The sequence below is a fragment of the Calidris pugnax genome, unplaced genomic scaffold (assembly GCF_001431845.1).
Source record: "Calidris pugnax isolate Ruff unplaced genomic scaffold, ASM143184v1 scaffold42, whole genome shotgun sequence".
NCBI lineage: Eukaryota > Metazoa > Chordata > Aves > Charadriiformes > Scolopacidae > Calidris > Calidris pugnax.
This window is the reverse complement of record NW_015090920.1, coordinates 2,131,098-2,147,629: the sequence shown is the minus strand read 5'-3', so window position 1 is coordinate 2,147,629 and position 16,532 is coordinate 2,131,098. Positions and strand designations below refer to the sequence as shown.

The window sequence follows — 16,532 nt, the reverse complement described above, 5'->3', positions numbered from 1 at the left end:
TCCCCCCCCCCCCCCCCCCCTTCTCACAGTCTGAAAAATTTCCACCTGCCAAGAAGCAGGTTTAATTGCTCACTTCATTGGCTTTAAGCATCGTATTTCAGTGTCTGTCTCCAGGAGCTATTTCTTTTAAACATCTGCAGATTAACAGGATCAAGTGGAGCACCTCAAATCTGCAACTGTCTGTCTTGGACTTTGGCTTTAACACCAGTGCCCCTCTTTCCAATACCTCGGTCTTGTTTTGTCCAAATAGGCTCACCCTGTGTTTGCAGACATACCATTCAGGAAAGTGCAGACTGCTGTATGTCCAACTGAAAGCATAACTATTTACATCACAGAAACTAAAGATCAGGTTCCTACTCTTGCCTTGCAGAGACACTTGAAAAGCCAAACCCTTGTAAGTATTTATACTTGCCTGGAAAAAAAAAAAAGGGCCTTTTGAGGGTTGATTTTGATTAGGGAACAAATGCATTAATTAGCTTGGAATTTTGGATTAATCCTCTGATTCATGCTGTGGATGCTGAGAAACCTAAATATAGCTAACACTTCATGTTCTCCTTTTAAAGCTGACGGAAGTGAAACCCAAGTGTGGATTTAGTTAATTGGCAGGCTTTCAATTTGTTCATGCTGTGTTTCACAGAAGGAAGTTAACATGCTGCTGTTACGAGTCTAGGATAACAGAAAAGAAAAAGCAACCCAAGAAAGTAAATCAGTTGGAGAAAAAAATGGAGAAATCTTAAAATTCCAAGTGGTCAGTTCCACTCACCTGGTGGCCTAGCCCCCATTTGTCTGATGCAACACCAGCAATTCCCAGCACATTCAGGCATTTATCAAATTGACATTTAGTCTAAGTTAAGAAATCTTTCTTCATCTCAGAATTGCATGAAAGGTAAACCAAGAGCATCTAAAGCAACGTGCTTTGAGCTGTGAGGGACAAATTTTATGGAGGCTTCTAGAAAGCTCATGTTACAGCTATTTTCTACTAAAACCAACCACTTGCTAAGTTACCATTGACTGTGTGTTTTTGCTGGGGCCTGGATTTTGTCTAGTAGCTTATTTAGAAAAGCAGTTTTAATAATATTTCAGATTTACAGATGCAATTATGATTGGCATGGGGAAAGTACAACGGCAAGGCGCTCCAGCCCAGGATTACAGTGTCTCTGGGGTACATGTGTTGCTCTTTGCTGCTCGATTGTGTCAGACGACCCTGCCATCTTTTTTTTTTCTTTTTTTTTGACATTCATCGTGAGCCTGCATATTTCTAATTCCTGTATTATGGCATATAATTCTTTTGACTCATTTTTCTCTCAGCAAACTTAGAGTAATTAGCTTAGAAATCCCTCACTTAAAATTTAGTGTGGTTGGTTACAGTGATCTGATGGTCCAGTTCAATTTATTCCAGTGTGACAACGTGGACTTAATACAAACTGCATCCCAGACTGTTGGACTTGCATCAAGTCGGGTGTTACTCTACAAAAGGTTACATAAGCCAATCTTTCCACATTTTTAAGCATGCTACATGAATCATCGTTAGTGAATTTTTATCTGTGCTGAGCCGAGTGGTGTGTTTAATTTATCTGAGCGAGAAAAGAGACCTGAGAAGCCAGTAGAAGATCTTGCTTGCCTGTGTTAGCCAAGGGAGCCCATTTCAGGGGTAGGTGGCACAGAACTTGAGGCCAGACAAAACAGCAAAAAGCTGCATGCAGTGTTTTTTTTTTTGGTTGGGAAGTTTGCATGTGCAATTGTGTATGCCCATGGATACATTCTTAGTGGTCTTTCTTAGATGGCCTAAGAAAAATCACAATTCATTTCACAGGCCTGTGTTGAAAAGTATTGTTCAATGGCAGAACCGAGTATCGTGCAGGTGAAAAAACTTTAAAAATCTAAGCAAATATATTTCTCCCACCTTCCCCCCCCACCCCCAGGAGCCACAGTGCAGATGTTTCAGCAATTGTTTGAAGAGCATGCATGATAGGTCGTGAAAATGAGGTTGACCTCGTATTTTCACATATGAATATTTTAGCAGACATAGAGCAAAGTCATTATCAGTCTCGTTTGCTCCATGGCAACCTCTTCAACCTTCCCAAATCTGGGATATCGTTATGCAGGTGGCTCTCAAAAATGCCTTACCCTGAGCAGTCTGCAGTACTCCCCGTTAGACGTGGGCTGGTCTGTGTGGGATTGTTTCTGGGTGAGTCATGCAGATCCCTCTGTAGTTTCTTCTGTGCTCCGCGGGTGACATGGCTTCCTCAATGATGTCACTGAAAATTCCCCTTCCTGCTCTTCTTGTTTCCTGATCAGGCTTCTCATTGTTCTCCTCAAAGACGCTCTCCAGCAGCCGCGTATCTTGTCTTGCTGATCTTTTATCGCGAAGACGAGTTATGTCAACAGCTACCTTAATTAATTTGGTACGAAACGGAGGGTACCAAGTGAGGAGGAGAGCCGTGCTGACGTCCCGCCTCTTGCAAGAGGAGAAGCGTCCCACCGCCGCCGCGTCCTACAGCTCCACCTCCGAGCGCCGCGCCTCCCGCTTCGATTCGGATGGGAGCGGGCGACCCACCACCTGGGACACCTTTGGCATCTGGGACAATCGCATCGACGAACCCATCCTCCTCCCACCCAGCATCAAGTATGGCAAGCCCATCCCCAAAGTCAGCCTGGCCAAGGTGGGCTGCGCCAGCCACATCGGGAAGCGTAAGGAGAACGAAGACCGGTTCGATTACGCTCAGCTGACGGAGGATGTGCTGTACTTTGCGGTTTATGATGGACATGGCGGGGCAGCAGCGGCAGACTTCTGTGATAAGTACATGGAAAAATATATTAAGTAAGTGTGCGTCAAGGGAAGGCGTGTCGAATGGGACTTGGGGGTGCTGGTGGAGGAGAAGCTGGACATGAGCAGGCAGTGGGCAGCTGCAGCCCAGAAGGCCAATCCCATCCTGGGCTGCATCAAAAGAAGCGTTGCCAGCAGGTCCAGAGAGGGGATTCTGCCACTTTACTCTGCTCTGGTGAGACCTCACCTGGAGTATTGTGTGCAGGTCTGGAGCCCTCAATATAAGAAGGACATGGACCTGATGGAGCAGGTCCAGAGGAGGGCCACAAGGATGATCAGGGGGATGGAGCACCTCTGCTATGAGGACAGGCTGAGGGAGCTGGGGTTGTTCAGCCTGGAGAAGAGGAGGCTCCGGGGAGACCTAATAGCAGCCTTCCAGTACCTGAAGGGAGCCTACAGGAAGGCTGGGGAGAGCCTGTTTAGAAAGGCCTGCAGTGACAGGACGAGGGGCAATGGCTTCAAGCTGGAGGGGAACAGATTTAGATTGGAGATTAGGAGGGGGTTCTTCACTGTGAGGGTGGTGGAGCACTGGAACAGGTTGCCCAGGGAGGTGGTTGAGGCCCCATCCCTGGAGATATTCAAGGTGAGGCTCGATGAGGCCCTGGGCAACCTGGTCTGGTTGGGGGTGTCCCTGCTGACTGCGGGGGGGTCGGACTAGATGGCCTTTGGAGGTCCCTTCCAGCCTGGACAATTCTATGATTCTATGATTGAGCTACAGGAGAGATTCCTTCCTTAGGACTGGGAGGGAAGCTGTGGGTCACACATTGTCGCTAATCCTCCCAGGTTATAGAGCCACCTAGCTCAACGGGACAGTGGGAACACCAGACTGGAGTCTGTTAGATCAGATGTGCTGTGAACTGCTTATTCTGTAGGGTGTCTGCCCTGTTGAGCAAGCCCGGAAGGACAAGAGAGGAAAATATGATTGTACCCACCTTCTAGGAAAGGGCTGGGAACACAGAGAGAGGGTGCATGGACTGTTTTCAGATGAGGTCGCTGTGATAGCACAACCTATGGCTTCGTTACACTCTTCTGTATCTCTGTGTCACATCCCTGCGTGTTGGAAAAGGAATTTTATCTCTTTAGAGAATTACAGGATTATGTTTCCACTGCAGGTCATTAGTAAAATTATATTACCTTTTCGCTGAATCTCAGCGTTATTCAGTGCATGCAGGGAGAAGATAAGGTTATCAAAGAACTTGATCAAGTTGTATATTGCATGGAAAGGAGCTTAATCTTTTTTTTGCTTGTTTGTTTCCAGAGAATTTCTTGCTCAGGAGGAGAACTTGGAGAATGTTTTGACCAAAGCTTTTCTAGAAATAAACAAAGCATATGAAAGGCATGCTAATCTCTCTGCTGATGGTAGGTAAAAAAAATATTCATATGGGTGTGGAGAATATGGTTTTTCTTATTTGCTCAGTAGTTTTGTAGTAAAATGTCCAGAAAAATGCTTGAAAACAGTTTTACTTAACATAGGATTTTGCTCTGATCGCTTACTGCAAATGAAACAATTGCGCTTTACCTCCTTAAAATGAAAAAACTATAAAAAGTCTAAATTAAGTTTACTGGGGAAATTATTAATCTGAATGTTAGCATAATCATCAATTAATTTTTCTTAACATGATCCTGTCAAGGAAAGTGTTTGTCAAGTTAGCATAGTGATTTAGATTTGCAAGGAGCGTAACTTTGCTGTGTGAGCAAGTATGGTTTAGGTTTTATTTGTTGGGGTTTTTGGTGTTTGATTTTTGTTGTTGTTGTTGGGGAGTGAGTTTGGTTGGTTGGTTGTGGTGTGTTTTTTTTTTTATAAAGCTGTTATTCCTGTGGGTTAAAAGCAACAGTATCACAAGTTTCCCTTTCTAACTTGATGGCTGCACCTGAGGAGGCACGTAAGCCAAAATTAATACGATTGATATTGCTTCTGCACGAACAGAGTCACAGGAGTAGCTGAGTGTGAAAGGCAAAAAAGCAGTGAAGAGGAAAACAAGGCTGGCTGTGGTAAGGCTGGCACCAGCCCTTTTAGATTCCTTAGTCCTGGCTGTTAATCAAGTTCTCGCATGTCTGTCTAGAGATTAAGTTCATCTGAAGTTACAGTTCCAGCAATGGGAGGTTACAGGGAGTGACTTGGGAAGGGAGATAGAGCTCCCTATCCCACTTGTGTCACAGGAGTTTCCTCAGCCCTGAGATATACAATTTTAAGAGGCAGTTTAGGCAGTCTTAAAAAAACCCACTAAAACAAACCCAGTTAAAAAAAAAAAACAAAACACACAACAAGAAGAAAAAAAAGAAGCAAAACCAAACAAAAAAACTGTCCCAGTGCTGGTGCAGGTGCTGGCAAAATGAGATCCTTGCAGAAGAACAGAAACTCTGAAAGTTTTCTCACCAAGAAAGACTTGAAAGCAGCAAGCCCTCTAGAGACTGAAGTGATACTACATTCTCAAGACACTTTCCTTCAGCAATGAATGCATACAATCAAGTAACAGAGTGGCTTCCTGCACTTTAACTGCTAGATGAATCTTGGTAGGCTCAAATACTTCCTGTCAGGCCAGGCAGCCTGACTTGCATCACTGTGAGGGATACACAGCTTTCCTCTTACCTGGTACAAGCTAAGATGACAAGGGGTATCAGGAAAAAAATGTTTCAAGGCCTGAAATGCAGCCCTTAAAAAAGGAGGTTTAAATCTATAGAGCTCATGTCCCCCTTACATGCCAATTTCCCCATTATGTCCCATTTTATTTTTTTTTAATATTGAAATACTTTAAAAAATAATGATGTGGTAAAAAAACCCTCCAGTCACTTTTGGCCTATGGGGGGAGTTTTAACTGAGCTTATGAGAAACACATCAGTAGAGCAGATGTGCTTTTTATCCAATAGCCTCCTGGCATATATGTATTTTTAAAAGCCCAAATTCAAGAGAGCGTCTGAATACAGGCTTAGCTGCTTGCCTGGATTAGGACCTTTGATCTTCACACACACATGAAGATTTGATATATTTATCCCTCTCCCCACCCCTTTTGTTAGTAGGACAGCTCTTTGGCTCATGGAAGTGACCTCTGTTAAGTGTCAGAGCAGCTCCTTGAGGAGGAGGAGTGGGAACTGTAATTGGTACATTATTCTGTTATTACGAAAACAGTTTCTGATAGTAGCATTTTGTAGATGAGACTTCCAGAACCGGGTGACAGCAATATTTGACATACAGGTTGTGCAGCCAGCTGAGCATTTTGGAGCTGCTTATAGGATTTTTTTTTGCCTATCATTTAACTAACTGGTGCCGCTTTAATGAAATACTGTGCAAATGCCAGGAATTTTACATAACAGTTACCCTCTTCATTAAAAAAGCTGGAGGTCAAGCGACATAGAGGGCAAAAGCCTTGTCAAAAATGCACAGGGGTCACACTCTTGCAAGCAATCAGTGTTTCTCAGTTAGGCTGGCAACCTGCAAGTTCTTGGCAGGAGCCAGTGGGATCTAAAAGAGCCCAGTGCTCTTTACTGGTTGTCCAGCTCGAAATCCAGCTATAAGGCAGAGTGGAGTAACAGGGTGCAAAGACAAGTGTGGATTTCTCAACAAATGAAACTTTTTGCATATCTGTTGTTAAAATAATTCAATACTGTGTTGACTGCTTGGTGTGGATATCTTTGTTGTTGCTGCTGTTTTGAAAGTTACATAAAATGTCAATGCTTGGCATGTAGCCTTTTTTTTAGAAGCCTGCTTCCAAACTGATCCAGTTTGCCAGCAAAATTTTCAATCAATTGTGGCTATCCCAGATGTGACAGGCAAGACTGTTGCTAAAGTATCTTGAAAATGGTGGCTGGTTGTGTAACGTTGAGTATCAGGGATATGCTGGATGCTCCCCAAGACTGACCTCCTCTTGAAACGTGGCCATAGCTGACAAAGTGGAAAAGAATAGCTTGGTCTTGTTCTAGTAGAACCTGCCAGGGTTCACTCCTTTCACTGAATTTGCAAAAAAAAGCAGTGCATGTTCAGGATGTCTAAGTCTTAACTAACACACAACCAGCTTCAAAAATGGGTGTCTGAAGGAATGTAAATCCTGAGACAAATCCCTGTAGCCAAAATTGCATGGATTTGGTTTGATGCATTGTTTATAGTACTATTTAAAGGGTAAAATCCTCATGTAACGGCACAAATTTAACAGGGCTAGAGATGTGCCCTGTTGGAGCACTTAGCTACGTCTTCAAGGGCATGGCCCTTTGTAGATAACTTTACAATTACAGAATATTTGAAATTATAGATGGAAAATACATAGCTTAACAGTTTCTGTAAGCTTTCTATTTAAAAAAAATTAAAAAGGTCTGTGTATGTGTTCCAGGTACTGCTGCTGTGTCTGTTGGAGTGCTGTACTGGCCCACTGGCCACTGGTCCAGTACCCCCTCTGACAGTGATCTGTACCTGTTGTTTCACACACGAGCATAAGAAACTTCCTGCAGGCAGATCTGGGATAATCTGTCCTCCAGCTAAATCTTTTCTGATCATTAACAGCTTAAATATATGCCCAAGCCCCGAAGCATGGTGTTTGATATCGCTTCAAAACTGCACTTTCATTCACTTCCACACATTCAAATACATCCTTTCAGTTTTAAATCACTGCTAGACTTAGGTATAGGGCACAGTAAAGGAAGCTCAAGTCCCACAGATGTGTCGTTATCCCTGGGACAGCTATTAACACAGATGAACAGAATTTTCTGATATTTTTGACCAGCCATAAAACCTGAAACGTAAAGGCTGAATAGCTTTGCTCTCAGCCAGGCCAGAAATAAGGAAGCAAATCGTGTGCTTGAGGAAATTTGAGCATCTCTCTGGAGAAGCATTAAGACAAACCCTCTCCTGGCCTAGTGCTGGTGCTGCTGCTCACTGCGATCCATCCTTCAGAGAAAACAACAGGGAGTCTTTCCATCAACCCCCATGGTCAGGGCATCCAACTTTAATCACATTGGCCACTCACTTCTGGGATAGCCATCTTATTAAAATATAGCCAAGTATTAACCAATGTATCTATGTTTAAAAGGGACTCCTGGAATCTTACTATGCTGAGCAAACGGCAGAAGTTATTTAAAAATAACTAAATTTTAAAAGTAGTGGGTTTGGGGTGTGGTGTTTTGTTTTTTTTTTTAAGTTGCCATTCGAACATATGATTTTTATTTCTTTGAATATGTTAACCTGCAACACTGAGGAAAAGGGAGAGCTGCAGAAAGTGTACTTCACTATTTCATAAATCCATCAATGTTAACAAAGGCAGCCTTTTTCTCCAAGGGCCCTGATTCAGTGAGAAGATACTAATTACAATATTAAAGGGGTGTTCGTTTTGCATATTTTCCCGTGGATCAGAATAATTCATATGCTCCTGTTCAGTGCCCCATTTTTGGTGGCACCAGTTTGAACTCCCCATTTTTGTGTTATATAAAAATATATATATATATAAAAAAAAGATACCTTGAGGAGACAGATCGGGCCATATTCTGTACTGAAGATCTAATTCAACATGGCCACTCTTGCCATATGTGAGATAGCTGGCCCTATAGCATTGAAACAAATCTTTGGTTACTTACCTCCACATGGAAAGAAAAAAAAAAGCTTTTAATTTGGCTGAATTTAAACTGGTTTTGTCACACAATTCCAGTTGAGAAGGTGAGAACAGTGGCAATTCCCCAGAAATACCAAGGCTGATTTACCTGTGGCCAAAGATAACCTCAAGTATACTTTGCTACATGACCTGCAAAGGAACAGTGCAGGGCAAGCCCAAGAGTGACTGCTTCCCCTGTTCTGCAGCCCTTATTCTTTCATCTCCAGTGTTGCAGGTTTATTTTGTATGAACAAAGTCCCTGGGTGAATTTCCTCTTTGCCTCTGTGTGCGTGTTATTTGTGGCAGACACTGTACCTGGTCAGCAGCTCTAGAACTGGAGGCCCTGGACACTTTATGCTGGGCTTCAGTGGAAAGAGAGATCTGCTTAATTTTGTCCCAGTTGAAGGAGTCCGGCGGTTCCTAGCCTGGACTACTGGAAGGTTCCCACATCCTCTTTGTCACATTAGTTGAGATGACTTGCAGTAAAAGTTGTCCAGTGAGTGTTAAGAACCTATTGAAAGATCTTAGTTTTATAGTGATATTGTTAGGAAACCGAAGTAAACTCTTTTAATTGTTAAAACCAATATATATATGCTGATGCAACGATATTATTAAACGACCTAGCAGCAGTTGTAGTAAAGCATTAGAAATGTTACCCCGCATCATTCCTGTGGTTTTGAGCTCTGCTAGAAACCAGATAACGTGTAGTTCAGCCACAATCCATGTTCTTGCATCCCTACCCAGATCACAAATTGGATCCAAGCACAAGAGCATGAGCAGCACTTATTTTTCTAGGAGTGCTGTTTGACTCGAGCTCAAGTCACTATGATAACACAACTGCAATTCTGGACAATATCTTGACTACTTCTTTAGTTCCATCCTTTGATTTTGTGAGAGTGGCTCTTTTGCCTTTGAGAGTTTGCACTTGAAAGATGCAGATTTCACATGAATGTCCGGATGTTTCCAGTCATTTATGAATTAGAGACTATGGATCTTAACTTTTTCAGAAACTCCTTATGTTTGTCAGCAGAGTTCCAAAACCAAGGAATGAAATGGGAGAGTAGCGGCAGTTCTGCATTAATTTTAACGTCTAGATAAAATGTATTTTCTGTGAAATAAAAAAGGTAGTTTTATGTAGGTTCTTCATTTCACTTCTTTTAACTCTTGGCTAAAAAACAGGTATTTTACTGGTTCTAAAATTTCTAACCGCACTGCTACTTGTTAGCATTTTACTTACATAGTGTGCCTCAAAGTGAGCCTGCACTGGACTACTCATTGCTTCAAATTAGAAACTGGTTGCCAATCCTTACCTGCACAGTCAGAAGCATCTAAATAATTTTGAATATCATGACCTGCATGGCAGCCATAGCATCGTCCAAAGATTTGACCTAGATCACCATGGCTGATGTTCACGACTGACGTGTTGGTTGAGTGTATAGCTAAACCAAGTCCTCCCTGCAGTAATAATACCTGTTTTAAATGATAACACAAGCTTAGTTTAGACTGTTTTGTGAGGGGTTTTTTTTTTTGTGGTTTTTTTTTTTTTTTTTGATTCATCAACTCACTGCTTTCACTGCACAACAAGGCTCAATGCATCTCTCAGGGCGTCGTGCGCTTGGGTTTACTCCCAACCCTAGTTTACTTACGGGGTGCTGAGACCTGGCAGGGTTGGGGAGAGAGATCACAGAGATCTTCAGAGCACTTCCATTTCTCTTCCTGTACTACACAGAGGGTTGTGCCACGTCTCTGCTGGTCAGAGATGAGCTCCAACCTTCTGTCCTTTCTCAGATCCATCCCTCCTCCCCGGGGTCAGGGCTGCAGGGACAGAGGGAGGAGCACATGGAGTTGTAGCCGAGCTCTGCAGAAGTGCTGGTGGAAAGGTCTTTTAACTTTTAGTCATGGAAAAACAGGAATATAACGGGGGATTCTCATTCCCAAGTTAGCCCCAAACCCCTCTCAAATTGGCTTGCTTTCAAAACCTGGGAAAATCCCAGAATGCAGGAGACCTACAGAGGACCTTTCAAGGAAATTTGCCTTGGCTGTGAATGCAAATGTGTTAAATGTGCTCCGGGCAATAGCTTGTTCTGGCCAGACATTTTACTGTAATAGCTCAAAATCATGAGGAGTTACTGTTTCCCAGGCACCTCTCACGGGTTTACCTTTGCATAATTTGCAGGAAGGAAAAATACTAACTGCAAAATGGACTGCTCCTTTCAAAAAAGCAAACAAAAGAGGAAAGGTGGACAGTTCTTCTGGCATTTCCTCCAGCACAGATAAAACTGCGTCTCTTTTCTGAAACAGGCAGACTCACACTTCTCCTTTTCAAGCACTTTTTTTTTTTTTTACTAGAGCATTGTAGAAATTGAAATGAGAAGCCCTTTAGATTTACTTACACCAGTAGCAGGGTGCAGCATCCCTTTCTGAAAAAAAGGCAGCAGCCTGCTGGCTGAACCCTCTCTCTCTTGGCCAAGGCTGGGGGGGGAATGGAGGGAGATTGTGACAACTCTGACAGCGATGGGAGGATGCCACATAGGGCTATAAAAGAGCAACCTGGTGTTTCTCTTCTGGTAAACTATGTGGAGCTACAATTGCTATAACTCAATGGCCCACTTCACCAGCTAACAGAAGGGAAGAGCCATCAGCTCTGTGCCCAGGGATAAGGACAATAACCCTGTCATTTGAGGTGAACCCCGTGGGACAGAAAAACTATTTGCTGCAAGCTGAAAGGAAGCCACTGCACCTCACACTGCTTCTATTCCACTTGCCCTCTTTGCATGGAGCCATGTTGTTGCACAGAAACACCTATCCTTTCCACTTCCTCTCTCTCTCCCTACTCCTACATGCATGCATGTCTGCTGTAAATTTTTTTATATTCGAACACCTATCCTTTCCACTTCCTCTCTCTCTCTCCCCCTCCTCCTACATGCATGCATGTCTGCTGAATTGTTTTTATATACATAGATTTAGTTTAAATTTAAAAGCAGTTACTTGCCGGTACTGTAGAGCACAAGTTGTCTTCGTTTTACCGCTTGAAACTGTTGCTGTTATAAATGGTGCCATGCCTGGAGGCAGTGTTAAAACCTCTCTCTTTGATATGATGTTTATAGCAAGTCTGATGAGCTCCGGGACCACTGCAACAGTGGCTCTGCTCCGGGATGGTATCGAGCTGGTTGTGGCAAGTGTGGGAGACAGTCGTGCCCTGCTGTGTCGAAAGGGAAAGGCTATGAAACTCACCATTGACCATACTCCAGAAAGAAAGGAGGAGAAAGAAAGGTACCTGTCAGTTGATGACGTGGCTTGGTCAGGATGTGCTTGGGGTCTGCTGCTGGGTTGGGCCTGGAAGAAAGCAGAGAGTTTTCATTGAATTTCACTGAATTTTTTAGAGTTGGAAGGGACCATAGAGATCATCTAGTCCAACTCCCCTGCTGAAGCAGGATTGCCTAGAGCTAGAGCATGTTACTCAGGAGCATCCAGGGGGGTCTTGAAAATCTCCAAGGAAGGGGACTCCACACCCTCCCTGGGCAGCCTGTTCCAGGGCTCCGTCACCCTCACCATGAAGAAGTTTCTCCTCATATTTGAGTGGAACCTCTTCTGTTCCAACTTGTGCCCGTTGCCCCTCGTCCTCTCACTGGGAACCACTGAAAAGAGTCTGGCTCCCTCCTCCTTCAACCCTCCCTTGAGATACTTGTCAGCATTGATAAGGTCTCCCCTCAGCCTTCTCTTCTCCAGACTAAAGAGTCCCAGCTCTCTCAGTCTCTCCTCATAAACATAAACATAACATAAACATTGAACATAAACACCCTGAGACCACCTCAGAGATGGCAGAAAGAGGCACAGCTCCAGTTCATTAGTTTGGTTCCATTTAGAGGACTGGGGATGGGGAAAGCCCTGCATGAGTGTAAACTGTCCCAACGGTAGGATCAGCACAGCTAGGACTTGGTACAGAGCCATCACCACATGGTTCAGACTCCTCAAAAACTGCCAAGTTAGAGCCAAAACCTGAAGAAGTGCACCACGGTTCCCAGGTCAGGACTCAGCCCACCAAGCCCCATCCTTTGTGTAGAACCCTTCAAAAGCCAACCCTCACTCTTCCAGCTTAGGTCTTCCATACCCCATTCCACATCAGTAGCTAGTGACAGAAATTGCAGATACAGACGAGGTAACAGTGTAAAGCAGTAACTCATAATTTGCTTTTTCTTTTGTGCCTCTGGACAGGATTAGGAAGTGCGGTGGCTTCGTTGCCTGGAACAGTCTGGGACAACCTCATGTGAATGGTAGACTTGCAATGACGCGGAGCATAGGAGATTTGGATCTTAAAAACAGTGGTGTGATAGCCCAGCCAGAAACAAAAAGGGTGAAGGTAAAAGAAGGGCTGGTTAACAGGGACAGCAACATTTGGACTGAGGGGCATCATAGGCATTTGATCCAGGTGGTGGTACCCACGTGATGTGTGCCCAGGTGAAGCCTGGGGGCTAAGCCTTCTTGTTAATTTGTGGTGAACCAGAGACCAATTCTGAAGTCATTTCACATTAATGCTAGTGGGACAGAAAAGAATTGGGCACTGATACTAAATTCAATCAGGTCAACTTCTAATTCCCATTTATCACAGTGCAATAAACGATGAGGGAAGAAAGCTAACATGGGATATCCAAAATACAACAGGTGTTAGTCTGTTTGGGGCTTGTGGTCAAATGAACAATTTTGAGGTTAATGCTGATGTAAAACCCTCACTAAGAACTAGGTGGGATATGGATGGGCTGTCATCAAAAAAAAGTAGACTATGTAGAGGTTTGCAACTTGGGAGGAAGGAAGGAGGAAGGGGCAGTTGCATGCATCTTACCTAGGTCTGTAATTATCCGGAAAACAAATTAACCATCCCAAAGGTATGCAGCACAGTTGCCTTCACTTTTAGAGGAAGGCTCTCCTCAGCTCATATTCTATCTGCTACTTTTCCCCAATGCACCTCTCAGGGCCCAGGGAGCTTATATTCAGTTGGTCCTAATTCAACCCCACCCACTAGGCCTGAGGGGTGTTGGGAGATGACCACGGTGTTACCGTGTCTTCCTTGAAATCCTCAGTTTAAGGAAGCATTTTGTTCACTGGGTAATGTATGGATCTGGTCTTTTGCCTCAGTGTACTTAGAGGGCTGCTTCCTAGAACTGGAAGCACCTTAAGATGCTCTCCTCCAGTAGAAGAAACACAAATCAGTGTGGCTGGTGGATGTGCTGGAGGATTCAAGGGGCAGACTTTGGCTAGCTGAGGGTTTGGGGGTTCCACTTAGTCCTTGCACAGAAAGCAGGAGAGCACCAAAAAAAAAGAGTTGTGTAAAAGATGAAGGAATGTAAAAAAGATGAAGGCAATTAATTTGCCTTGCAGCACTCACTCCACGTGTGCCTTTGTTGCAGTTGCATCACGCAGACGACAGCTTCCTGGTCCTGACGACAGACGGGATTAACTTCATTGTGAACAGCCAGGAGATCTGTGACTTCATTAACCAGTGCCACGATCCTGCTGAGGCTGCCCATGTTGTCACTGAGCAGGTAATGCCAGGGCTTCTGTTGGCACCAAATGCTTCTTGTTGGGTTTTTTTTTTTTGGTTGGTTTGGTTTTAAAAAACCGAAAACAAGTATGCAACCATTGAAGTATGAATTGAGCTATGCTGGTTGAGACCTTCACTAGTCCCACCAGCTTGCCTTTGCCTTACCCTGGGTCTTGCCACATCCTTGCCAGGCATCGTTTCAATTCACAATCCTCTGAACTGTGTGGGACCATCACTGCAATTCATTCCTGTGGTGAAATGTCATCAGCACAGACAGAACTTCCACCCCTGGGTTTCTAAGCAGGGTTTTGGATGGTGGCGTATCCTATGGAAAGCTTTAGGGCATACCAGAACGCAGCATCAGGGCTGGGAAAGGGGGAGGAAATCTCGGGGAACGCTGTCCCATGTGGAGGCAGAGGCTTGGTTTGTTTTTCCAAGCAAGATGATAGAATCATAGAATCATTGAGAGAGTCAGAGAGTCATTGAGGTTGGAAGAGACCCTTGGGATCATCGAGTCCAACCATCTCCCCTACTCTACAAAGTCCTCCCCTACACCATATCCCCCAACACCACATCTAAACGGCCCTTAAACACATCCAGGGATGGTGACTCCACCCCCTCCCTGGGCAGCCTGTTCCAATGCCCGACCACTCTTTCTGTGAAAAATTCCTTCCTCATGTTCAGTCTAAACCTCCCCTGTTGGAGCTTGAAGCCGTTCCCTCTCGTTCTATCGTTAATTACCTGTGAGAAGAGACCAGCCCCAACCTCTCTACAGTGTCCTTTCAAGTAGTTGTAGAGAGTGATGAGGTCTCCCCTCAGCCTCCTCTTCCTCAAACTAAACAGTCCCAGCTCCTTCAGCCGCTCTTCATATGATTTGTCTTCTAGGCCCTTCCCCAGCTTCGTTGCCCTCCTCTGCACTCGCTCCAGCACCTCGAGATCTCTCTTGTATTGAGGTGCCCAAAACTGGACACAACACTCGAGGTGTGGCCTCACCAGTGCTGAGTACAGGGGGACAATCACCTCCCTACTTCTGCTGGTCACACTATTTTTGATACAAGCCAGGATGCCATTGGCTTTCTTGCCCCCCTGGGCACACGGCCGGCTCATATTCAGCCGTTTGTCAATGAGAACCCCCAGGTCTCTTTCCTCCAGGCAGCTCCAGCCACACTTCCCCCAGCCTGTAGCGCTGCAGGGGGTTGGTGTGGCCCAAGTGCAGGACCTGGCACTTGCCCTTGTTGAAACTCATGCCGTTGATCTTGGCCCAGTGATCCAATCTATCTAGGTCCCTCTGTAGGGCTTCCCTATATGATGATGCTGACCATTTTGTTTCTTTCCTCAGGCAATGCAGTTTGGCACCGAGGACAACAGCACGGTTGTCATAGTGCCCTTTGGAGCGTGGGGGAAGTACAAAAACAGCGAGATCAACTTCTCCTTCAGCCGGAGTTTTGCTTCCAGCGGGAGGTGGGCGTGAAGACCTGCCCCCAGCTATCTTTTCCTGCCACAACCTGGACACTGGCGTGCTACAGGAGAACACATCCATCTGTTCATAGGTTGACTCAGTCTCTTGTCCATCTCTTCCTGGTGTTCTAGAAGATGCCACTGTTCCCTCGGTGCATCGTGCCCCGTCGTTGCTTATAGCTGTTGCCTTTTGCTGCGTTTATTTATTATTCCAGTTGGCATTGAGGCAGCTATTGGGTTGGGTTTGCAGTCCCAGCAGCTCTGCACATCCCTTAGGCCCCGTTAGATGAGGCTCTGGGCTTTCACTGAAGGCTGGAGATGTTGCACAATTGTCTCCTACCGGCTCGCGTTACCCAGGACCCTTAGTTCCCTGGCAGCTGTGTGAGTCTTGAGTCTCTGAGCCACGTGCTGGGCTTCTTTGTATGTTCATCCACGGGGGAACAAAGGCACAGTGTTCTTAGGTAGACCAAAAGCAGGTTTGTTGTCTTCCGGCCAAAACTCCCCTGCGCTTCAGAAGAAGCAGATGAAAAATAAGGGAGAAGTTTCCCAAGTGTTTAGGTTCTGATGCCAGTGGCATTTAAGCGTAGCTGAACAACTTCCTGAGGCAGTGCTGCTCTGCAGGGCTTTGGGCTCTCACCACCATCATCTTCTCATCCTCTAGCTCCAAGGAGATGGAGCAGGCTGGAGCCACGTGCCATTGGACGGGTGGGAATGTTTCTCCATGGGGTCCAAAGCCTGTAGGGTCTCTGTGGACCACGCAGCAGCCCTTTGCACTTGCCTTTGGTGTGCCAGTGCTTGACAGGAGCACAGAGGAGGGAAAAAGCTGCATATTTTTGATAGCCAGAGATTCTCATCAACTTGAATTTCTTTCTTTTTTTTTTTAAAAAAAAAGAAACCCAGCTAATTTCAGAGAGTTTACTAATGAAAATTCTTTGGATGTGGAAGACAGGAGAGCTTATTTCTTCATAAATATATGAGGATATTCCTGCCCTCGGCTGAAGGTTTCTTTCAGTTAGTTGTCCTCTCCTGTGTCTATTCATGTTACACAGGGAGCTGTGAAAATGCCCAAAGTAAGCAAGCTAGAGAAAGGAGAGAGCAGTATAACAGCACAAGGGAATTTTTATAAGTTTTGGGG

General features: G+C 44.8%; 1 protein-coding gene across 1 annotated transcript in view; it reads left to right on the top strand.

Annotated features, from left to right (window-relative positions):
* PPM1K (protein phosphatase, Mg2+/Mn2+ dependent 1K) overlaps positions 1 to 16,278 on the top strand; it is a 17,572-nt gene extending 1,294 nt beyond the window's left edge. Inside the window, exons 2-7 of the mRNA XM_014949925.1 lie at positions 2,299 to 2,821; positions 4,086 to 4,186; positions 11,508 to 11,673; positions 12,616 to 12,760; positions 13,806 to 13,940; positions 15,279 to 16,278. Coding sequence (XP_014805411.1) covers positions 2,379 to 2,821; positions 4,086 to 4,186; positions 11,508 to 11,673; positions 12,616 to 12,760; positions 13,806 to 13,940; positions 15,279 to 15,410 — 1,122 coding nt within the window. The 5' untranslated portion in view covers positions 2,299 to 2,378 and the 3' untranslated portion in view covers positions 15,411 to 16,278. The remainder of the gene's footprint in view (positions 1 to 2,298; positions 2,822 to 4,085; positions 4,187 to 11,507; positions 11,674 to 12,615; positions 12,761 to 13,805; positions 13,941 to 15,278) is intronic.
* The last annotated feature ends 254 nt before the right edge of the window (positions 16,279 to 16,532 follow it).